This window comes from Schistocerca serialis, chromosome 9 (assembly GCF_023864345.2).
Source record: "Schistocerca serialis cubense isolate TAMUIC-IGC-003099 chromosome 9, iqSchSeri2.2, whole genome shotgun sequence".
NCBI lineage: Eukaryota > Metazoa > Arthropoda > Insecta > Orthoptera > Acrididae > Schistocerca > Schistocerca serialis.
Genome location: NC_064646.1, coordinates 479,349,157 through 479,373,690, shown reverse-complemented (window position 1 = coordinate 479,373,690; position 24,534 = coordinate 479,349,157). Strand labels below are relative to the sequence as shown.

Genomic DNA, 24,534 nt, shown 5'->3' with positions numbered 1-24,534 from the left:
TGGCCGAACGGTTCTAGGCGCTTCAGTCTGGTACCGCGCGACCGCTACGGTCGCAGGTTCGAATCCTGTCTCGGGCATGGATGTGTGTGATGTCCTTAGGTTAGTTAGGTTTAAGTAGTTCTAAGTTCTAGGGGACTAATGACCTTAGATGTTAAGTCCCATAGTGCTCAGAGCCATTTCAACCATTTGATGAAGCTGACGTCACGTCCTCTGTTTTGTTGCTTATTTCAGTTTCGGCCTCTTCCTTTGAGTTGTCTGTCATGTTGACTGTTTGTCAAGCGGAAATGGTGAAGCGTAACTGTCACTTAGACAGCTAGTATAACAGGCAACCATATCGCCCCAGTGTCACACACAACTGTTCCATTCACAAAGGTGGCCACAGATGTACCCATACTGAATCCTAAATTCGTTAATTAGCGCCTGTCAGTATCTAGAAATACGCAATTAAACCTTCAAACCAATGTGGAAAGAGCACCACTGGTCAGAATGGAATCAAATTGCAACGGCGTATTATCGGAGAAGGGGGAAACGAACGGCAGAACAAAAATAGTTACGAAATGTAACAGTAGGTGGCGCTGTAAGCATCATAATTTAACAGCGGTCGACTACAAATGACAAATGCATCATGCAACAATGACTAATATGTACTTTTGACGTTAAACAAACTGTACTACCCAGTGTGCATGGGTTTACAGGTGTGATACTGTTAATTACGTAAGCCCTTCCACCACAGCAAGGTCATATCAAATCGGATGGAAAAAAATCGGTTTCTAATTGTCCTGAGGCCAAAAACCGCAGAAAAAGCATCAGTCAAAATCAAATCGGATTATTAATTTCCGTGTGACTGGTGCAAGACACGCTCAATATGCTGTCCATCGTTTTGTACAACAAGTTGAAATCGAGAAACAGCATGTTCCACAACTGATCGAAGTGTTTCCGAGGTCACGTTCAGAACATGTTAGCAATGCGTGCCTTCGATGCAGCTAAATCAGAAAACTGAACTCAACATTTATCAGACAGCCCCACAGCCAGAAGTCACACGGATTAAGACCAGGTGATCGGGATGGCCAGCTGTAGGGAAGTGGTGGCTGATAATTCTGGCATTTCCAAAATGGCCTTCCAGCAGCTGCTTGACTGGATTTACAATGTGCGGAGGTGCGCCATCTTGCATAAAAATGACCCCATCCATACATTCACCGTGTTGGGGATCTGGAATGACGTGGTTGTGCAAAAGACACTCATAGCGCTTACCAGTGACGGTGCAGGTAACAGGACTGGAAGCACCTGTCTCTTCGAAAACATATGGTCCTGTGATAAATGATGCCGTAAACCCGCACCACACAGTGACCTTTTCAGGATGAAGTGGTGCTGGTTGATTTGCGTGTGGATTTTCAGTTGCCTGTATTCGACAATTCTGTGTATTGACATATCCTGTCAGATGGAAGTGCGCTTTGTCTGTCCACAAAATCTTCCACGGCCAATCTTTTTCCACTTTCATGCGAGAAAGAAATTCTAAAGGAACGGTCTCTCTCGCTGACAGGCCAACAGGAAGCAACTCTTGCACATGGGTAATCTTGAATGGACAGCAAAGATGGATGTTTCGTAGGACTTTACGCTCCGTGCTCACGGATATGTCCAATGTTCGGGCAATTCTCCATGCACTACACGTTTGCACACCACCACTCGTTTTCTCCTACATTGCTGTGGCAACTGTTTTCACTGACGTCGAATCAATTCGTTTCCTCCCTCTACCAGGCTGCACACCAATAGAACCAGTCTTTTCGAATTCCGAATCATTTTCTGCAGACCCACGGCAGTCATCGGACCAACACCTTTTTTCAAACCCTTCAGTGTCCGGTACCTCTGTAGAGCGACGTGTGCACAGTCATCATTCTTGTAATACAGCTTTACAAGCACAGCGAGATCTTGCATTAAGACAATCATGGCGAACGTCGCAGACGCGAAGGGAGGAAAAGCCGTGTACCCGGCGTGTTTATATCAACCCAGTGGGTCGTGCGCATGACAGGTGTTTTCTTTTACATATTATGACACATACAGCGGGATCTAATCAATTCTCACACTATTTTTTTCTTCTGCTATACGTGTTCCCCCTTCTCCGATAGTGGTGTTATTTCTACAGCGTTTTGAAAGTTTAACTTTAATTATAATCACACTGTATATCCCTGATAAGGAATTCGTTCAGCTCTTCTTCTTTCTGCTTTATCTCTCTTTCAGATCCCATTGTGAGTGCGACCGCGAATTCTACCGCTGCCTGAAAGATGCCAACACGCTAGTGTCCCTCAAGGTGGGCGTCATCTACTTCAGCATCCTGCGACCCCAGTGCTACGAGGAAACTTATCCAGTTGCCAGATGCAAGAGCTATTCGCTGTAAGTAGGAACATTACATCTCAATAACACTGAGAATTATTACTTTCTACGTAACGGGGTCTATGGAGCTTTCTCGTGTGTTTAATGATTTTTTCTGATACTATCTAGAAGTCCTAAGAGATAATCGACAACTGATGGTTCTGCTAAACCAACGCTAATGTGAAGAAAGGACTGAGGTATCCGGGTTCGAGTCCCTGCCCGGCACCCAATTTTAATCTGCCCGGCAGTTTTAATTAAAACATCGGACACCGCATTGCAGTCACAAGTCACTAGGTGGGGTGAGGCTGAGCCACTTTTTCGTAGTATCTTTTCTTCCAGGAGCGCTATTCCGGTAAGTTATATGGGAGAGCTTCTGCTCTTGAAAAGTCAGACACAGGCACGAGCAGAAGCGAATGTACGGGGCTGTGACGTGAATTCTGCTTGCAGGGCTCGATCAGTAACACCAACGACCCCGAAAACGGCAGGATTCCGCGTTCGAGTCCTGATCTTGCTCAAAGTTATACTCTATCAGAAAGTCACAGTTTTAATCTTCTCGTGATAAATACTGATATTAACGTTACTTTTGAGTGCAATAGACGTATTTTAATGTACACTATCTAATGTAAAGTATCCGGTACCCCACTGCAGCGCTGGACTTGCCGCTAGACGTCGCGAGAGGCGGACCCGTAGGTAGGGGGTGCTGAGTCTCGTCAGCAGAGGAGCAGCGACAGCAGAGTGGGTCAGTGAGTCGGGACGCCACTGGAGGTCACGTCAGTGACAGATCCAGCAGGCACTTTTCAACTCTTTCAAAGCTGCGCAAGTCGACTGCAGATGATGTGACGGTGAAGTGGAAAGGACAAGCAGTAACCAACCACAGTTCAGACCTCATGAACTGTCCGCTGTTCCGGGCAGAGTTGGAGCAGTGATAAAAGCGATTAGTGGGTACACCCCGTGTTAATGTGCACTAATACTGTAAGTGTCCGGATATTTTTGATCAGACAGTCAACGCCTTTACAGGTGAGAAGGGACAACGGACCATTAATGCTGAAATACACTCCTGGAAATTGAAATAAGAACACCGTGAATTCATTGTCCCAGGAAGGGGAAACTTTATTGACACATTCCTGGGGTCAGATACATCACATGATCACACTGACAGAACCACAGGCACATAGACACAGGCAACAGAGCATGCACAATGTCGGCACTAGTACAGTGTATATCCACCTTTCGCAGCAATGCAGGCTGCTATTCTCCCATGGAGACGATCGTAGAGATGCTGGATGTAGTCCTGTGGAACGGCTTGCCATGCCATTTCCACCTGGCGCCTCAGTTGGACCAGCGTTCGTGCTGGACGTGCAGACGGCGTGAGACGACGCTTCATCCAGTCCCAAACATGCTCAATGGGGGACAGATCCGGAGATCTTGCTGGCCAGGGTAGTTGACTTACACCTTCTAGAGCACGTTGGGTGGCACGGGATACATGCGGACGTGCATTGTCCTGTTGGAACAGCAAGTTCCCTTGCCGGTCTAGGAATGGTAGAACGATGGGTTCGATGACGGTTTGGATGTACCGTGCACTATTCAGTGTCCCCTCGACGATCACCAGTGGTGTACGGCCAGTGTAGGAGATCGCTCCCCACACCATGATGCCGGGTGTTGGCCCTGTGTGCCTCGGTCGTATGCAGTCCTGATTGTGGCGCTCACCTGCACGGCGCCAAACACGCATACGACCATCATTGGCACCAAGGCAGAAGCGACTCTCATCGCTGAAGACGACACGTCTCCATTCGTCCCTCCATTCACGCCTGTCGCGACACCACTGGAGGCGGGCTTCACGATGTTGGGGCGTGAGCGGAAGACGGCCTAACGGTGTGCGGGACCGTAGCCCAGCTTCATGGAGACGGTTGCGAATGGTCCTCGCCGATACCCCAGGAGCAACAGTGTCCCTAATTTGCTGGGAAGTGGCGGTGCGGTCCCCTACGGCACTGCGTAGGATCCTACGGTCTTGGCGTGCATCCGTGCATCGCTGCGGTCCGGTCACAGGTCGACGGGCACGTGCACCTTCCGCCGACCACTGGCGACAACATCGATGTACTGTGGAGACCTCACGCCCCACGTGTTGAGCAATTCGGCGGTACGTCCACCCGGCCTCCCGCTTGCCCACTATACGCCCTTGCTCAAAGTCTGTCAACTGCACATACGGTTCACGTCCACGCTGTCGCGGCATGCTACCAGTGTTAAAGACTGCGATGGAGCTCCGTATGCCACGGCAAACTGGCTGACACTGACGGCGGCGGTGCACAAATGCTGCGCAGCTAGCGCCATTCGACGGCCAACACCGCGGTTCCTGGTGTGTCCGCTGTGCCGTGCGTGTGATCATTGCCTTTACAGCCCTCTCGCAGTGTCCGGAGCAAGTATGGTGGGTCTGACACACCGGTGTCAATGTGTTCTTTTTTCCATTTCCAGGAGTGTAGTTGCTTCACAAATTCCGGAGGCCATGACGAGAAGCGTCCCCAATCTCTCCTTGATCGAGATGTGTGAGATGCTATGGAGCAAGTTATCAGCCCTTCACCTCCAACCATCAGTCTGTAGGATTTGCGCGCTTAGTTGCAGGCTGCTTGGTGTGGAGTATCACAGAACTATACTCGAGACGTGGACAACTCCATGCTGTACATCCCGATGCCTCTATTCACAACCAACGAGGCCCGACACCACTCTATCACATAGGTCTTGTGGCCATGTAGCACAATATACGCTGATATGCGAAAACAGTGTGACCAGTACCTACTGCTACGTTGGATGCTACCTTGTGGCGTTGTGGGCACGTGGCTGGAGTATCAAAAGCATGTAAGCAGAGCATACACGGACGGGGGATCATTCTAGCGAAGATATAGGCAGCACATGGGGAAATCCATTGAGATAAGCCATTTTGACAAAGGGCAGATTATTATTATGCAGAGCCTATGAAAGTGTATCACAGAAATAGCGAACTTGATCGAATGTTCACTTTCTACTGTCGCGAGCGTCTACAGAAAAACTACGATTAGGCGCTAATCTGCTGGACGTCCACCACTCTTCACAGAACGGGGGTTTCGGAGGCTTGTCTGCTCTGTAAAGTAGGAGCGATGGTCATCTGTGACGTCTCTGCCGAAAGAGCACAGTGCTCGTGCACGCACAAGTGTTCTGTACTTTGTCGGACATGAAGCTCTACAGCAGACCGTCTCTATGTGTTCACATGTTGACCCAACGACAAGGGGGCCCTCGGGAGTCGACCGTGTAACAACGAAAACATATCGGCTCTTCGGGTGAATCACGTTTTTGCTACACTAGGTCGATGGTCGTCTCCACAAACGCTGTTATTTGGTGAGAGGCGGCTCGAAACGTACGGCACGCCACGGACGCAGACTGGTAGGAGCAGTATTATGCTGTGGGAGACAATCTCCTGCGGTTACATGGGACCTGTGATAGTAATCGAAGACACGCTGAAAGCTGCGAAACATCTGCAGCCTTTCACGCTTGTTGTATTTCCTGACGACGATGCCAGCTTTCAGCAGTATAACTCTCTGCGTTTCGTTGCCAGAACCGTGCTGGATTCGTTTCAGGAGCGTTATAGTGAACTCACGTTGATGTCTCGGCTATGAAATTCTCCTGATATAAATCCTATGGAAAATTTATGGGTCGCTATGGAGCACCATCACCGCGTACGCAAATCAACGGCCCATTATTTACGGGAATACATGACCTTTACGTAGACAGCTAGTATCACATATCTTCATAAACCTACCAACAAACTGTCAGATCCCTGATACGCATAATCAGTGACGTATTTCATTCCAAAGACGGACAAACAAGGTATTAAACAGGTGGTCGTAATGTTTTGGCTTATTAGTGTATGTTGGTACTTCCAAGATGAGTGCAATCATTTCTTGTGTGTGGTACAAACTACCTGCATGACAATGAATGTAAAATACATTCTCGAGAAAAGAAAAACAACGCACCACGAAGTTATTATCCAAATGGGACGGAAATCAGTATATGTAATGTACATGCATAGAAAAACAAATGATTACAATTTGAGAAAAATTGCATGATTTATTCAAGAGAAAGAGCTCCACAAATTGAGAAAGTCAATAACCAGGCGGTCAACCTCTGCCCCTTATGCTATCAGATATTCTTCTTGGCATTACTTGACAAAATGGTTCAAATGGCTCTGAGCACTATGGGACTTAACATCTGAGGTCATCAGTCCCCTAGAACTTAGAACTACTTAAACCTAACTAACCTAAGGACATCACACACATCGATGCACGAGGCAGGATTCGAACCTGCGACAGTAGCAGCAGCGCTATTTCTGACTGAAGTGCCTAGAACAGCTCGGCCACAACGGCCGGCCCATTGCTTGAGACAGTTGTTGGATGTCCTCCTGAAGGATATCGTCGCAAATTCTACCCAATTATCCGTTAGATGGTCAGAATCCCTAGAATGTAGGATGGCCCTACCCATAATGTTTCAGAGGTTCTCACTTGGGGAGAGATCATGCGATCTTGCTGGCGAAAGTAGGTTTTCGCAGGCACGAAGCCAAACAGTAGAAAATATAGCCATGTGTAGGCAGGAATTATCTTACTGAAATGTAAATCGGGATGGCTTTCCATGAAGGACAATAAAACCTCTTTGTTCTGCCGCAAACGACAACCAAAAGGTCCAGCTATGAAGAGAAATGGGACAGTACACCATCACTCCTGGTTTCCGGGCTGTATGTAGGCTACAGTCAGGTTGACGTCACACCGCTTCTGGGACGTCTCCAGATACTTCTTCGATGGTCGTCGGGGTCACGTGGAAGCGAGACTCATCAATGAAGGCAGTTATACTCCAGTCAATGAGATTCCACGCCGAGGATGTATCTGGTGATGTCCTGGACAGAGGTGAGATTACTAACCTGACAGTCGCCCACCATGTGGCCCAGAAAGTGATGATCTGAGGTGGATCTCATTATCAGCAGGATCCCAGTGATTGTCATCCACAGCATAGCAGTACATCGACGATATTCTACGCCCCGTTTTGTTTTCCTTCATTATAAGCCACCCTAGGCTGACATTTCAGCAAAATAATGCCCGCAGGCACAGGGCGAGAGCTTTTACTGCTTGTTTACGAGTTCGTCAAACCCTAGCTTGGCCATTAAGGTCGTCGGATCTTTCTCATTTAAGGATATTTTGGAGGATTATGGGCAGGTCCCTCCAACCTGCTCGGAATTTTGACGATCTAACGCGCTCGTTGGACGGAATTTGGCACGATATCCTTCAGAACATCAGACAACTCTGTGAAGCAATGCCAAGTAGAATAACTGTTTTCATAAGCTCCAGAGGTCGACCAAGGCGTTATTGACTTGCTCAGATTGTGAAGCTTTTTCTGTTGAATAAACCATCGATTTTTTCTGATATTTTAATTATTTGTTTGTCTGGAGATGTAAGTCACATCTACCAATTTCCATCCCTCTCGGGTAGTTCGTTCATAGTGTATCGTTCTTTTTTTCCCCTTAGAGTGTATTTCTGATGTCAGCTTGTAATTGGGAGATCTATACTTCCCACTCTTTTCATTTGTATATCACCAGTCTAAAAACACATAACTAAATCTTTATCAACTACTTGCCAGAAAATTTAGTGGCTGTCAGACGGTTTTAACAAGGGCAGAACGAAATTTTCATTATTCGCTCACAGTGTGTTTCACATTTGTTTACCAATCCTTTGGAATCGCGTAACAGCTTCAATGACACACAATTAAAAATCTGTTTGCACGCTTTACAGGCGAGAACATATCACTTCCGTTGCATAGTTTCCCACAGCTGACCTTGCCGGAAATACCAGTTTGCAAATGCACTTGCGCCAAATCACAGGGTAATATCTACGCTGGTAAGTCGTATAAGTCGCAAAAATCGCTTTTTAACAATGGTAGAGCGTCGTCGGACATAAATTATGAATTCAAGCTCTGTGAATTTAAACAGTAACAAATCTGAAGTTACCGACGTTACCGAAAAGTAGCATTCACAGAAATCATATCGCTAAGTCACAGTTCATCCTATCCTTACCGATTATACAACACCTCCGGACTCTGCACTCTGGCACACAGGCAGGTTGGTTGCCCTCAACAGGTCTGAGACAGAACCAGCTGTCATCAGAAAACACAACAGATGTCTACCCAAACCTCCAATGGGCTATCTCTTGACACCACTGAAGTCGCAAATGGCGGTGGTTTGGGATCAGTAAATGCACGCTGCAGGGTCCTTGACGTAACCGATTCGTTGCGTCATTGTGGTGCCACCTGCTGCTCAATTTGCTTCTGCAGATGCAGTACAATGCGCCAGAGCCATACGCCAAAGTCATATGATGGTCTTCCCTCTCAGTAGTGCCACGTGGCCGTTCGGGCCCGGTCTTCATGCCACCGTACATTCTCGTGACCACCGCTGCCAGCAGTCAAGTACAGTGGCTACACTGCTGCCAAGTCTTTCTGCAGTATCGCAGGAGGAACATCATGCTTCTCGTAGCCCTCTTACACGACCTCTTTCAAACTAAGTGAAGTGTTGCTAATGACTCCTTGACTTAACATTAAACCACCACGTACAATTCCAAAGATGACCGTAACTCTTTGACTGTTTCAGAAAACATCGTTCTTGTGCAACGCAGCTAGCTCTTTATTCGCACGAAGTAATGGCCGCTATCGACAGGGGATCTCAAGTTGATTCCGTATTTCTAGATTTCCGGAAAGCTTTTGACACCGTTCCTCACAACCGACTTCTAATCAAGCTACGGGCCTATGGGGTATCGTCTCAGTTGTGCGACTGGATTCGTGATTTCCTGTCAGGAAGGTCGCAGTTCGTAGTAATAGACGGCAAATCATCGAGTAAAACTGAAGTGATATCAGGTGTTCCCCAGGAAAGCGTCCTGGGACCTCTGCTGTTCCTGATCTACATAAATGACCTGGGTGACAATCTGAGCAGTTCTCTTAGGTTGTTCGCAGATGATGCTGTAATTTACCGTCTAGTAAGGTCATCCGAAGACCAGTATCAGTTGCAAAGCGATTTAGAAAATATTGCTGTATGGTGTGGCAGGTGCCAGTTGACGCTAAATAACGAAAAGTGTGAGGTGATCCACACGAGTTCCAAAAGAAATCCGTGGGAATTCGATTACTCGATAAATAGTACAATTCTCGAGGCTGTCAATTCAACTAAGTACCTGGGTGTTAAAATTAAGAACAAATTCAGTTGGAAAGACTACATAGATAATATTGTGGGGAAGGCGAGCCAAAGGTTGCGTTTCATTGGCGGGACACTTAGAAGATGCAACAAGTCCACTAAACAGACAGCTTACACTACACTCGTTCGTCCTCTGTTAGAATATTGCTGCGCGGTGTGAGATCCTTACCAGGTGGGATTGACGGAGGACATCGAAAGGGTGCAAAAAAGGGCAGCTCGTTTTGTATTATCACGTAGTAGGGGAGAGAGTGTGGCAGATATGATACGCGAATTGGGATGGAAGTCATTACAGCAAAGACATTTTTCGTCGCGGCGAGATCTATTTACGAAATTTCAGTCACAAACTTTCTCTTCCGAATGTGAAAATATTTTGTTGACCCCAACCTACATAGGTAGGAATGATCATCAAAATAAAATAAGAGAAATCAGAGCTCGAAGAGAAAGGTTTAGGTGTTCGTTTTTCCCGCGCGCTGTTCGGGAGTGGAATGGTAGAGAGATAGTGTGATTGTGGTTCGACGAACCCTCTGCCAAGCACTTAAATGTGAATTGCAGAGTAGTCATGTAAATGTAGATGTAGACTTCAACTGCCCACTACCTCACAGGCTCACGTTCAGAGACATAGTGTTTGCTGTCTTATTCTTTTGATTGGTCCCCTCAACAAAACCCATACAACCGAGGTCCCTTTGGTCGATCGGCTGCTGTACCGTCATCCACTACCGTGATAGGTCCTTCAAGATGAGTGTCCGATATGGCAGACTTCGGAAACGACAAACATTACTTACGAAAGCGATGTAACACTTTACAACAACAGTTCACATCCATGTGACATTTACAGAAAACCTCATGTTTGCCGGAGCCGCTACAGTTACATGACTACTGCAGATATCACAGAGGTTTCGAAACATCACCGTGAAGGGTTCCCTATACTCTTGTGCCTCGGCTTGTCGGTAACGTGACTTCCGGCTTTACTATGTCGCTGCACAGTACGCACCTGTTTCAGCGAGGACCATAAGTCAGGAAAGTGTTATTTTTCCCTGCAGTCGAGATATGATCGCATCTACATGACATCCACAACTACGTGAGTACTCTGCAGTTCGCACTTAGTGGGCGGCAGAGGGTTCATCGGACCATTTTCACACTGTCTCTTTACTGTTCTACTCTCGAACAGCATGCGAGAAAAACCATCAGTTGTGTCTTACTGTGCTAGCTCCGATTTCTCTTATTTTATTACGCTGATTATTTCTCCCCATGTAAGAGGAGGGAGCCAACGGCCTTGCCGCAGTGGTACCACCGGTTCCCGTCAGATCACCGAAGTTAAGAGCTTTCGGGCTGGGCTAGCACTTGGATGGGTGACCAACCGGCCTGCCGAGCGCTGTTGGCAAGCGGGGTGCACTCAGCCCTTGTGAGGCAAACTGAGGAGCTACTTGATTAAGAAGTAGCGGCTCCGGTCTCGGAAACTGATATACGGCCGGGAGAGCCGTATGCTGACCACATGCCCCTTCAATGTCCGCCTCCAGTATGCCTGTGGGCTGAGGATGACACGGCGGCCGGTCGGTGCCGTTGGGCTTTCCAAGGCCTGTTCGAAACGAGTCAGTTAGTTAGTTATCAAAGAGGAGAGAAAAGATGGATACTGAGATTTCTTGAAAAGATCTCGGCCTAACGAATAACGCAGTAATTTTAATTATTGCTACTCCAGCTCGAGTATCATTTTCGTGACGCCCTCTCTTATTTCACAACAGCACAAACCGAGCTACCCTTCTTTGAACTTCTTCGATATCCTCCGTCAATCTGATACGATAAGGATACCGTACCGCTCTGCAGTTCTCTAGCAGAGGAGGAATCTCTTTGACAGATTTGTTACATCTACTAAGTGTTCTGCCAGTGGAATGCAGTCTTTTGTTCGCCTTTCCCTGAACATTATCCATGTGATCGTTCCAAATTAAGTTGTTCGTAGTTATAATCCTTAGATATGTTGTTGAAATAGCGCTTAGACTTGTGTGATTTATCATGTAACCGAAATCTGACGGATTTCTTTTCGTACTCATGTGGATGACCTCACACATTGCAGTGTTTGTGGCCCATTCCCACTTTTCGTACGACGCAGGTAGCTTCTCTAAATCATATTCCAATTGGTTTTGATCATGTGATGACTTTATTCCTACCCCGAATGAACCAAGGACCCTGCCGTTGGTGGGGAGGCTTGCGTGCCTCAGCGATACAGATGGCCGTTCCGTAGGTGCAACCACAACGGAGGGGTATCTGTTGACAGGCCAGAAAAACGTGTGGTTCCTGAAGAGGGGCAGCAGCCCTTTCAGTAGTTACAGGGGCAACAGTCTGGATGATTGACTGGTCAGGCCTTGCAACACTAACCAAAACGGCCTTGCTGTGCTGGTACTGCGAACAGCTGAAAGCAAGGCGAAACTACAGCCGTAATTTTTCTCGAGGGCATGCAGCTTTATTGTATGGTCCTCTTGGGTAAAATATTCCGGAGGTAAAATAGTCCCCCATTCGGATCTCCGGGCGGGGACTACTCAGGAGGACGTCGTTATCAGGAGAAAGAGAACTGGCGTTCTACGGATCGGAGCGTGGACTGTCAGATCCCATAATCGGGCAGGTAGGTTAGAAAATTTAAAAAGGGAAATGGATAGGTTGAAGTTAGATATAGTGGGAATTAGTGAAGTTCGGTGGCAGGAAGAACAAGACTTTTGGTCAGGTGAATACAGGGTTATAAATACAAAATCAAATAGGGGTAATGCAGGAGTAGGTTTAATAATGAATAAAAAAACAGGAGTGCGTGTAAGCTACTACAAACAGCAAAGTGAACGCATTATTGTGGCCAAGATAACGAAGCCCATGCCTACTACAGTAGTACAAGTTTATATGCCAACTAGCTCTGCAGATGATGAAGAAATTGATGAAATGTATGATAAGATAAAAGAAATAATTCAGGTAGTGAAGGGAGACGAAAATTTAATAGTCATGGGTGACTGGAATTCGAGAGTAGGAAAAGGGAGAGAAGGAAACATAGTGGGTGAATATGGATTGGGGGAGAGAAATGAACGAGGAAGCCGTCTTGTTGAATTTTGCGCAGAGCATAACTTAAGCATAGCTAACACTTGGTTCAAGAATCATAAAAGAAGGTTGTATACATGGAAGAATCCTGAAGATACTAGAAGGTATCAGATAGATTATATAATGGTAAGACAGAGATTTAGGAACCAGGTTTTAAATTGTAAGACATTTCCAGGGGCAGATGTGGACTCTGACCACAATCTATTGGTTATAAACTGTAGATTAAAACTGAAGAAACTGCAAAAAGGTGGGAATTTAAGAAGATGGGACCTGAATAAACTGAAAGAACCAGAGGTTGTACAGAGTTTCAGGGAGAGCATAAGGGAACAATTGACAGGAATGGGGGAAAGAAATACAGTAGAAGACGAATGGGTAGCTCTGAGGGATGAAGTAGTGAAGGCAGCAGAGGATAAAGTAGGTAAAAAGACGAGGGATAATAGAAATCCTTGGGTAACAGAAGAAATATTGAATTTAATTGATGAAAGGAGAAAATATAAGAACGCAGTAAATGAAGCAGGCAAAAAGGAATACAAACGTATCAAAAATGAGATCGACAGGAAGTGCAAAATGGTTAAGCAGGGATGGCTAGAGGACAAATGTAGGGATGTAGAGTCTTATCTCACTAGGGGTAAGATAGATACTGCCTACAGGAAATTTAAAGAGACCTTTGGAGAAAAGAGAACCACTTGTATGAATATCAAGAGCTCAGATGGAAACCTAGTTCTAATCAAAGAAGGGAAAGCAGAAAGATGGAAGGAGTATATAGAGGGTCTACACAAGGGCGATGTACTTGAGGACAGTATAATGGAAATGGGGATGTAGATGAAGACGAAGTGGGAGATACGATATTGCGTGAAGAGTTTGACAGAGCACTGAAAGACCTGAGTCGAAACAAGGCCCCCGGATTAGACAACATTCCATTGGAACTACTGACGGCCTTGAGAGAGCCAGTCATGACAAAACTCATCTGGTGAGCAAGATGTATGAGACAGGCGAAATACCCTCAGACTTCAAGAAGAATATAATAATTCCAATCCCAAAGAAAGCAGGTGTTGACAGATGTGAAAATTACTGAACTATCAGTTTAATAAGTCACAGCTACAAAATACTAACGCGAATTCTTTACAGACGAATGGAAAAACTGGTAGAAGTCGACCTCGGCGAAGATCAGTTTGGATTCTGCAGAAATGTTGGAACACGTGAGGCAATACTGACCCTACGACTTATCTTAGAAGCTAGATTAAGGATAGGCAAACCTACATTTCTAGCATTTGTAGACTTAGAGTAAGCTTTTGACAATGTTGACTGGAATACTCTCTTTCAAATTCTAAAGGTGGCAGGGGTAAAATACATGGAGCGGAAGGCTATTTACAATTTGTACAGAAACCAGATGGCAGTTATGAGTCGAGGGGCACGAAAGGGAAACAGAGGTTGGGAAGGGAGTGAGACAGGGTTGTAGCCTCTCCCCGATGTTATTCAATCTGTATATTGAGCAAGCAGTAAAGGAAACAAAAGAAAAATTCGGAGTAGGTATTAAAATCCATGGAGAAGAAATAAAAACTTTGAGGTTCGCCGATGACATTGTAATTCTGTCAGAGACAGCAAAGGACTTGGAAGAACAGTTGAACAGAATGGACAGTGTCTTGAAAGGAGGATATAAGATGAACATCAACAAAAGCAAAACAAGGATAATGGAATGTAGTCTAATTAAGTCGGGTGATGCTGAGGGAATTAGACTAGGAAATGAGACACTTAAAGTAGTAAAGGAGTTTTGCTATTTGGGGAGCAAAATAACTGATGATGGTCGAAATAGAGAGGATATAAAATGTAGACTGGCAATGGCAAGGAAAGCGTTTCTGAAGAAGAGAAATTTGTTAACATCGAGTATAGATTTAAGTGTCAGGAAGTGGTTTGTGAAAGTATTTATATGGAGTGTAGCCATGTATGGAAGTGAAACATGGACGATAAATAGTTTAGACAAGAAGAGAATAGAAGCTTTCGAAATGTGGTGCTACAGAAGAATGCTGAAGATTAGATGGGTAGATCACATAACTAATGAGGAGGTATTGAATAGAATAGGGGAGAAGAGTATTGCGTGGCACAACTTGACAAGAAGAAGGGACCGGTTGGTAGGACATGTTCTGAGGCATCAAGGGATCACAAATTTAGCATTGGAGGGCACCGTGGAGGGTAAAAATCGTAAAGGGAGACCAACAAATGTATACACTAAGCAGATTCAGAAGGATGTAGGTTGCAGTAAGTACTGGGAGATGAAGAAGCTTGCACAGGATAGAGTAGCATGGAGAGCTGCATCAAACTAGTCTCAGGACTGAAGACAACAACAACGATGACTTTATTAGGCGGTAAACAACAGGAGAATCTGATAACACTCTAAGGTGGTTCTCAGATTGTCTCCGAAATCATTTATGTGGATTACAAATAGGTTAGAAATAGGAAAGGACCTTTAGCTCTTCCTTAGGGAACGACAGATAGCACTTCTGTTTTGCTCGATGACTTTTCGCCAGTTATTACAAACTGTGATCTCTCTGACAGGAAATTACACATCCAGTACCACGGCTGAGGTGACACTCTGTAGGCTCGCAGTTTGATTATATGCCGTTTGTGAAGAATGGTGTCAAAAGTCTCGTGGAAACCAAAGAAATGGGATCACTTTGAGCCCATGTCGACAGCACTCTTTATTTCATGAGAATAAAAAGTAACTGTCTTGCGCAAGAACGGTATCTTCTGAATCCCTGCTATGTGTCAATAGTTCTGATTTCTTCCAGGTAACTTGTAATGCGCGAACACAGCATATTTTCTAAAATCTTACAGCAAGTCGACGTGAGCTATATTGTTCTGTAATTCAATGCATTATTCCTGTTTCCTTTGTTGATGTATTAGTGTGACCTGTGCAAGTTTCCGGTCATTGAGTAGGGATCTTTCGTCGAGCGAGCGTTTGTAAATGATTAGTAAGTATGAGGCTATTCTGTCAACGTACTCTGAAACGAACCTAACTGATATACAGACTGTACCAGAAGACTTGCCGTTATTGATTTGAGTTGCTTTGCAGCATAGAGGATGTCTTCTTCTAAGTTACTCATGTTGGCAGCTACACTTCATTCGAATTCTGAAGCATTCCTTCGTCTTCTTTGGTAAAGGAATTTCGGAAAACCGCACCTAGTGACCCCACTTCAGTGGCACTGCATTGGTAACATTGCCACCGGTATCGCGTGGTGAAGATTTTGTTTGTTTCTTGCCACTGGCGTGCTTTATGTAGGACAATATTCTCGACAATATTTCGAGACAAGAGTTTGTCGTACGTCCGACCTTTGTGTCAGCACAGTGAGTGTACTAATGGGTACAAACTTAGCTTACCACTTACCGCACAAATGGATAAAACATCTGAACTGTCTTCTCAAGTCCAGGGTGTCAAACCAACATTCTAAATAAATATGACCCTGGCCCTGTGAGGCAGTTAATATCAGGTGCAGATTGTAACAAAAATCATTAGAAATCCTGCTGTCACGTACCTAGAATGCATGAATTACTAAAAGTGAAAGTTTTTGGTCTGTTCTAGAAAGAAAACACAGCTATTCCCTATTTTATACTACACGTAATTTATCAACTGTTGCTTTCAGGGGTCAAATGATAAACAACAATCATGTTCAATTACTTTTGACACTCAATAACAAAATATTTAATTCTTGGACATATTGAAATGACGATTATTAAAATCGTTATCACTACACAAGAAATTTTTTTTCACAGGAAAGAATGATTACTAAAAATCTTCGCCAGCTCATTTAAATCTATGTTGTCGTAGCTGGCCAGTGCACTGAGTTGGTGGAGAACAAATTTACTTTATGAACCAACGAAAAAAAAAAAAAATCTCTCATGTACAAAGTGTGAGGGTGGGTTAGTGTCCTAGCTTTTGATATTCAATGGTCAAAGCGTACGCAAGTTGAAGTGAGGAAATCTAGACTCAACATTTACTGTGGCCTAATACGTGATGGTACTTTACCAAGCGGCATCTGCAATTGCGTTGTCTCTGTGCTGGATCTGAAATGCTAATTCCCTACTCTGGCCGTGACTGAATTAAGTAACTACCGCTTTGCTATCTGTCGCCACGATACATGAAGTGTATGCTCCCCACTTTGCAGAAAGCAAAGCACCTATAGCCTTTGCTTATTTCCACATACTTCTGCGGTCCACCGCGAGACAAGAGAGATAGATTTTAGGTCTCAAAATGCTTTTATATAATGGGGATCTTCCCACTGTGTCGCATCTGCGTCGCCAAGTGTGGCTTCAGCCAATCACGGTCTCGCTAGAGGTGAATACATTTTTATTTTCTTGCTGGGTCGCAGCCTATCCCTGTTAATGACGTGCAACCTCTTACCCTCCGTCCCAGCTTTATTTACGTTAAAAGGAATAGTGTATTGTTCTGGCCTCACCCCTTTTTGCGTTGAAGCTCGCCGTTCTCATGCTAAATGGGAGTTTTACGATATCATTAACCACCTGCTTGGTTCGTCTCGAAAATGCATTTCGCTTTAACTTGTTTGATCCATGACATTGTCCATAATGTTAGAGATTGTTTTGTTGGTTTTCAGTTCATGAGATTAACTGCAATTACCTTTTGTTGATATAATGTAATTATTATTTTCTGAGGATCTCATACTGTATTGTCCTGTCACTATGGATCAAGCTCATGTAAGGTCCGTAAAATCCGGATACCTTAAAAATTTCGTTGTGGAAACAATTACAAACAATTCGCATAGCACAGTCCATAGTATGTTTCTTCCAGTACCTTTTAACCAAAGACCAGCAGACTCTGAGTTAAACATTCTGATTAAGCCCTCCCGAACCATCACGGTAAGTCCAGTGATGTGTGACCTTAAGGGCCATTGTACCACAAGTACTGTTACTGGAAGGCTGTGAAAAATGGTGGTAACCTGAAAACAGTAACAGTATTCATGACGATGTCAATAAGCGCAGTATCAGTATGCGAGCGAGCTAAAACGGGACACAATGATCGCTGCCTACGTAATGGCTATGAAACAAGATACAGAACAAATTCAGAAGTTCGTAGCCATTATCGCAGTATGTCAGTCTTACATATATGAAAGTGTAAAGGAGTTGTTCGGCGAGCTGAAAAGGGAATCTTCGAAAGTAAGGCGACATAGTTCTCGTGCAGTCCTGATTAAGAAATTTCAGGATACAATATTTACGAAACAGTGTTTACCAATTCTCCTGCCTCTACCACGTCTCGCACAGATAAGACGAGAGAAATTAGGACATCTACAAAGGAGTATGAGTAGTTATCCGTTTCTTTGCTCGCTACGCGACTGGATTGCATCAGAAGTCGCTAACACACTGACGGAAAAAAAATCTCAACACCAAGAACGAGATACGCGATATAAACGACAGTTGATAGCGCTGTCTCTACATCTGAAAGACGAAGTCTATTCTAAATTCGCGCCAGTCGCATAAGAATGGCGCTATACCGCCACTATGAGGATGCAAACCAGGTTTGCTTTAAATCCACGCTGTAACTGTCATGAGCGCCATTAAAATTGCTACACCAAGAAGAAATGCAGATGATAAACGGATATTCATTCGACAAATGTATTGTACTAGAACTGACATGTGATTACATTTTCACATAATTTGGGGGCATAGATCCTGAGAAATCAGTACCCAGAACAACCACCTCTGGCCGTAATAACGGCCTTGATACACCTGGGCATTGAGTCAAACAGAGCTTGGATGGCGTGTACAGGTACAGCTGCCCATGCAGCTTCAACACGATACCACAGTTCATCAAGAGTAGTGACTGGCGTCTAGTGAGGAGCCAGTTGCTCGGCCACCATTGACCAGACGTTTTCAATTGGTGAGAGATCTGGAGAATGTGCTGGCCAGGGCAGCAGTCGAACATTTTCCGTATCCAGAATGGCCCTTACAGGACCTGCAACACACGGTCGTGCATTATCCTGTTGAACTGTAGGGTTTCGCAGGGATCGAATGAAGGGTAGAGCCATGAGTCGTAACAAATCTGAAATGTAACGTCCACTGTTCAAAGTGCCGTCAATGCGAACAAGAGGTGACCGAGACATGTAACCAATGGCACCCCATACCATCACGCTGAGTAATACGCCAGTATGGCGATGACGAATACATGCTTCCAATGTCCGTTCACCACGATGTCGCCAAACACGGATGGATTCATACGAAAAAATGACGTTTTGCCATTCGTGCACCCAGGTTCGTCACTGAGTACACCATCGCAGGCGCTCCTATCTGTGATGCAGCGTCAAGGGTAACCACAGCCATCGTCTCCGAGCTGATAGTCTATGATGCTGCAAACGTCGTCGAACTGTTCGTGCAGATGGTTGTTGTCTTGCAAACGTCCCTATCTGTTGACTCAGGGATCGATACGTGGCTGCACGATCCGTTACAGCCAAGCGGATAAGATACCTGTCATCTCGACTGCTAGTGATACGAGGCCGTTCGGATTCAGCACGGCGTTCCGTATTACCCTCCAGAACCCACCGATTCCATATTATGCTAGCAGCCATTGGATCTTGAACAACGCGAGCAACAATGTTACGATACGATAAACCGCAATCGCGAATACAATTCGACCTTTTCAAAGTCGGAAACATGATGGTACGCATTTCTCCTCTTTACACGAGCCATCACAAAACGTTTCACCAGGCAACGCCGCTCAACTGCTGTTTGTGTATGAGAAATCGGTTGGAAACTTTCCTCATGTCAGCACGTTGTAGGTGTCGCCACCGGCGCCAACCTTGTGTGAATGCCAGAATGAGATTTTCACTCTGCAGCGGAGTGTGCGCTGATATGAAACTTCCTGGCAGATTAAAACCGTGTGCCCGACCGAGACTCGAACTCGGGACCAACTGAGCACTTGCCCGCGAAAGGCAAAGGTTCCGAGTTCGAGTCTCGGTCGGGCACACAGTTTTAATCTGCCAGGAAGTTTCTTGTGTGAATGCTCTGAAAAGCTAATCATTTGCATATCACAGCATTTTCTTTTTGTCGGTTAAATTTCGCGTCTGTAGCACGTCATCTTCGTGGTGTAGCAATTTTAATGGCCAGTAGTGTAATTACCTTTGAAAATGGACGTGGTGAGTTGATGTTAATTAAGAACAACTTTAACGCGATAATGAATTCGTTACCAATGCTTCACTTACTTTGAAAGAGGTCGTGTAACAGCGCTACGAGTATCACGATGTTTGTTTTGCGATATTGCAGAAAGACTTGGCAGGATTGTAGCTACTGTACATGACAACTGGCAGCGGTGGTCACGAGAACGTATGGCAGCATGAAGACCAGGCTTCGGACGACCACGTGGCTCTACCGAGAGGGAAGACAATCGTACGACTTTGACGCATGGCTCTAGCGCATCGAACTGCATCTGCAGCAACAATTTGATCAGCAGGTAGCGCCACAATGAAATAACGATCTGTTGATCTGTTACGGATCGTTTGCTTCAAGGACAGCTCTGAGCCAGACGCCCTGTGGCGTGCAATCCGCTGATCCCAAACCACCGGCATTTGTGACCTCAGTGATGTCAAGCGAGAGCTGATTGGTGGTCAGAGTGGAAATCTGTTGTGTTTTCTGATGGCATCTGTTTCGAACTCAGTGCCAGTTATGCCCATATTTTGTTAGGAGGAGGTCACTTAAAGGGCTGCAACCTGTCTGCATGCTAAACACATTGGACCTACACCTGGAGTTATGCGCTTGGGCCCGATTTCGTTTGACAGCTGGAGCACTCTCGTGGTTATTTCACGCATCCTTTCTGCAAATCTGTACATCAGTTTGGTGATTCGACCTGTTGTGCTGCCATTCGTGAACAGCATTCCACCAGGTGTTTTCTATTAGGGTAACTCTTGGCCACATACCGCTGTCGTAACCCAACATGCTCTGCAGAGTGTTCGATAACCTGATCTGTCTCCAATGGAGCACATATGGGCCATCATTGGACGACAACACCAGCGCCATCCACAAACAGCGTTACCTGTTCCTGTACTGACTGACCAAGTGCAACAGGCATGAAACTCCATCCCATAAACTCACATCCGACACCTGTACAGTACATCGCATGCACGTTTTGCATCCTTGCATTTAACATTCCGACTATTACATCGGTTACTAATGTACCAGCATTTAACATTTTCAATGGCTTATCTCGCGCGTACATTAACATATGATCTTGCAATGTTAATCATATAATTATGTTATTTAGACAAATGAATTCCAGAAATCTCATTCCCCTTCATTAATTACTTTTTGGTGTTGCGATGTATTTTCCGTCAGCGTTTTTGCACGAAGTACCCTCCACTTCCCCCTGTACATTAGCTCGAGTAATACACCGATGTAAAAAAAAAAAAAAAAAAAAACACACACAACACAATGGAAGAAAGATGTGTATCATACCAAAGTCACGTGACTATTTCAGTTTGATGTTGTCTACACGTGCTATCTGCTATACTCACTACATACATATTCCCGCTCTATGATCTCTCTAAATAAGATGGACACAAAATTTTGTGCTTACAGCTCGGTCAGAAACAGGAACAACCAATAGCATACCACAGCATTCGTGTCAGGTCACGTGATGGTCCTTGCTTGCCACTTTGGAGACTCCATATTGGATTTCATCGCGTTTTATTGTTTGTGTATTATAAGTTGCGTGTTAAGACAGTATACCATTACAAGGTGACGGCGCATTGAAGATTTATCAGAAATGTCACTCTTGCTATGATTTGTTACAATTAAACATCAGTTAACGACACTTAAGTATTAAAAGGCTTTTATGAGGTCCCGAGACGAACAATAATAATGCAAAGTGTTGTATGTGAACGGTGTAGTTAGAGATATGTATTTCTGATGTGGGAGGGGGTAAATTCGCATTCTGCTACATGCTAAAACTTTTCCTCCATTTTCGTTTTTGTAACAGATTCTGGGTGCCTAGAAGTATGTTCCATAACATTCGATGTTATTTAACGTTCTCTCTCTCTCAGAACGATTTTGTGATTGCAGTCTGATTAAAAAACGTAACATAAAACTCCTGCAAGTGAAACGATGAGCAGTAATATCTGTATTCTAGCTTACTGCCAATACCCTGCTGTTTATTCCGAATTTGTCGCAATTTTCATGAGTGTGGATCAGTCCCCCAGAACTTAGAACTACTTAAACCTAACTAACCTAAGGACATCACACACATCCATGCCCGAGGCAGGATTCGAACCTGCGACCGTAGCGGTCGCGCGGTTCCAGACTGAAGCGCCTAGAACCGCTAGGCCACACCGGCCGGCGAGTGATAATGAACTTTGTGCAAAATAGGGAATGGACATTGAGGGTGCGGGTCTGACTGTGATTTGTACCCTAATTACCGTAACAAGTCTTACGTCTCCTAAATGATGATTTAGCCAATACCCTTGTCGCAGTGGTAACACCGGTTCCCGTCAGAACACCGAAGTTAAGCGCTGTCGGGCTGGGCTAGCACTTGCATGAGTGACCATCCCATCTGCCGAGCGCTGTTGGCAAGCGGGGTTCAGTTAGCCCTTGTGAGGCAAACTAAGGAGCTACTTTATTGAGAAGTAGAGGCTCTGGTCTCGTAAACAGATATACATCTGGGACAGTGGTGTGCTGACCACATGCCCCTCCATATCCACCTTCAGTGACGACTGTGGGCTGAGGATGACACGGCGGCCGGTCGCTACCGTTGGGCCTTCCGAGGCCTATTCGGATGGAGCTTAGTTTGGTTTAGTTAAATGATGATTTAAGGACAAAAATATGCATTTGCTTGTAGCAGGCAACACTGTTCGCCAAGAGAACTGTTCAATACACTGTCTGCTACAAATTTCAAAAAAGTTTTCGTTGAATTTTTACACAAGTGAATGTTCTAGAAGCGGAAGCTAGCACCACGAGCACTCACGTATTGACTATATGGACGAACTTTTATTTCCCTCCCATTTTTCAGAAAAATAACTACAGTGACAAAATGCCCTATTTCATGAATCGTTTACTGACTAAATGCTCCCACAATGTTTCACATCTAAACATTCTGCTTTCATAATGTCTGCCACGGCACCCACAGAACACCAAAGGTAAAAATGATTACGGCAGACCTCCCACAGCTAATCGGAAATGAAGGAATCCTATTGCGTCGGAAATGCGATTCGTTGTTCTTGTTTCGGGCCGAGCTGTGCCTAAGATAATTTTGTAAGTAGCAGATTACTGGTCCTGTCTCTAATGTACCTCTGTGCACACAGGCTGGGCGAGACGCCGCACTGCAGCGAGTACGAACTGGACAGGAGCGGCGAGCCCCGCTGGCAGTGGCTGGACAACCCGCACTTCTGACGTCAATACCGGTCGGCGCCATGTTGGAACTGGAGGCCACAGCTCACCTCACCATCTCGCAACACTGCTTCAATCTACAGTTCCATTACTTGCAACTCTTACTATTGAGGTTGCTCCACAATGCCCAATAAACTTCTTTCTTTATAAAGAAAATCCCAGAGGTTCTTGTTAAAAGTATGCACATAATTTGTTGATTTTGTGGAAAAAAATTTGTGCCGATCCTTTTCTTCTGTCCATTAATATGGTGTTTACTTTAACAGCAGCATATGACAATGTAACGGGTGCTTATAATTGAAGTGCAGCTACTCAAAAAGGTCCATTATTGACTATAGTTATTATAGGACGGGGAAATTTGGTAGACATTCAAATGTGTTAGAGTGCAACCAGTTTTGGCCACCAGAGGCAAATCTGACATTGTGAATGAAAGAAATTTGTATAGAAATATTTACATTTGTAATAGATTCGGAATGGAACTTGAGCATAAAGGGTCAAACAAGTGATAAAAGCATATGTTTATTATTAACTGCCAATTGCACAACCAGTTCAATATCAACACTTTAGACATTGACAAGGTACTGTACAGTGTCACATTTGCACCTGGTGTTCCAACAACTAGAGCTACAATGTGGCAGTGCCCAGCCCACTTCACCCTGTGTCCATTTGGGTGGAATGAAATTATCAACAAAGGAATTATATACTATCAACAAAGGAAGTATAATAATAATATCTGCTTCAGAATTGGGTTTTCCATTGAATCCAGCGAATTCAATTGTTTGTGGTTCAAAAAAAGGAATTGGAATTTTTTGATTTTTCAGTCTTTCTTGTTCTGGTTCAAGTGAATATTTTTGTTCGTGTTTAACAACAGGAACATGAATTTCCATACTTTTAACAACAATTTTACTTTCTTTATCATTATTACTAAGCCATCTAAAAATAAAATATTCTTGATCTTTTCTGGGGCTCCAAGTGAAAACTACTATTGAATCTCCTTCCTTTATTACTTCTTTAAAATGCTTAAAAATACACCAAATAATTCTAATGGGTAAAGTACTTCATTTTGTTAGGTTTTCAGTTTTACTATTGTTAAAAATATGTCATTCCATAATTATTTCATTTGATAGAGAAGAAGTTAATTGAAAAGAGTTGATGAAGAAATAAATGGGTGTTCAAGTCCAGACAAAATATTGTTTCCTTTTTAATTGTAATAACATCAAATAACTTTAACACATAATTATCAGTTAGTTAAATATTTGATTTACCATCTTATACTGAAAAATCTGTTCCATCTGTGTGAATAACATCAAATGTCACATAGAGTTGTGAATAATTAGGCTGAATCCAACCATCACCTATATTAATATTAATATATGTTTTCTTGTTTGGATTCTTTAAATTATTCTTTGTTTTCTCATTAACGGGAAATGAGTACAACTGATAACTCTTGATTTTGTTCTTTATTTATTAAG

General features: G+C 44.4%; 1 protein-coding gene and 1 pseudogene across 2 annotated transcripts in view; both read left to right on the top strand.

Annotated features, from left to right (window-relative positions):
• The window catches only part of LOC126418925 (uncharacterized), a 119,795-nt gene extending 96,574 nt beyond the window's left edge, over positions 1–23,221 (top strand). The window contains exons 6-7 of one of the 2 annotated variants that reach the window (XM_050085951.1): positions 2,236–2,388; positions 22,981–23,221. In XM_050085951.1, the coding sequence (XP_049941908.1) occupies positions 2,236–2,388; positions 22,981–23,068 (241 nt within the window). In that variant the 3' untranslated portion in view covers positions 23,069–23,221. The remainder of the gene's footprint in view (positions 1–2,235; positions 2,389–22,980) is intronic. The other variant, XM_050085952.1, reaches the window with a different exon arrangement.
• On the top strand, positions 10,880–10,997 carry LOC126420274 (5S ribosomal RNA; annotated as a pseudogene).
• Positions 23,222–24,534: the final 1,313 nt, after the last annotated feature.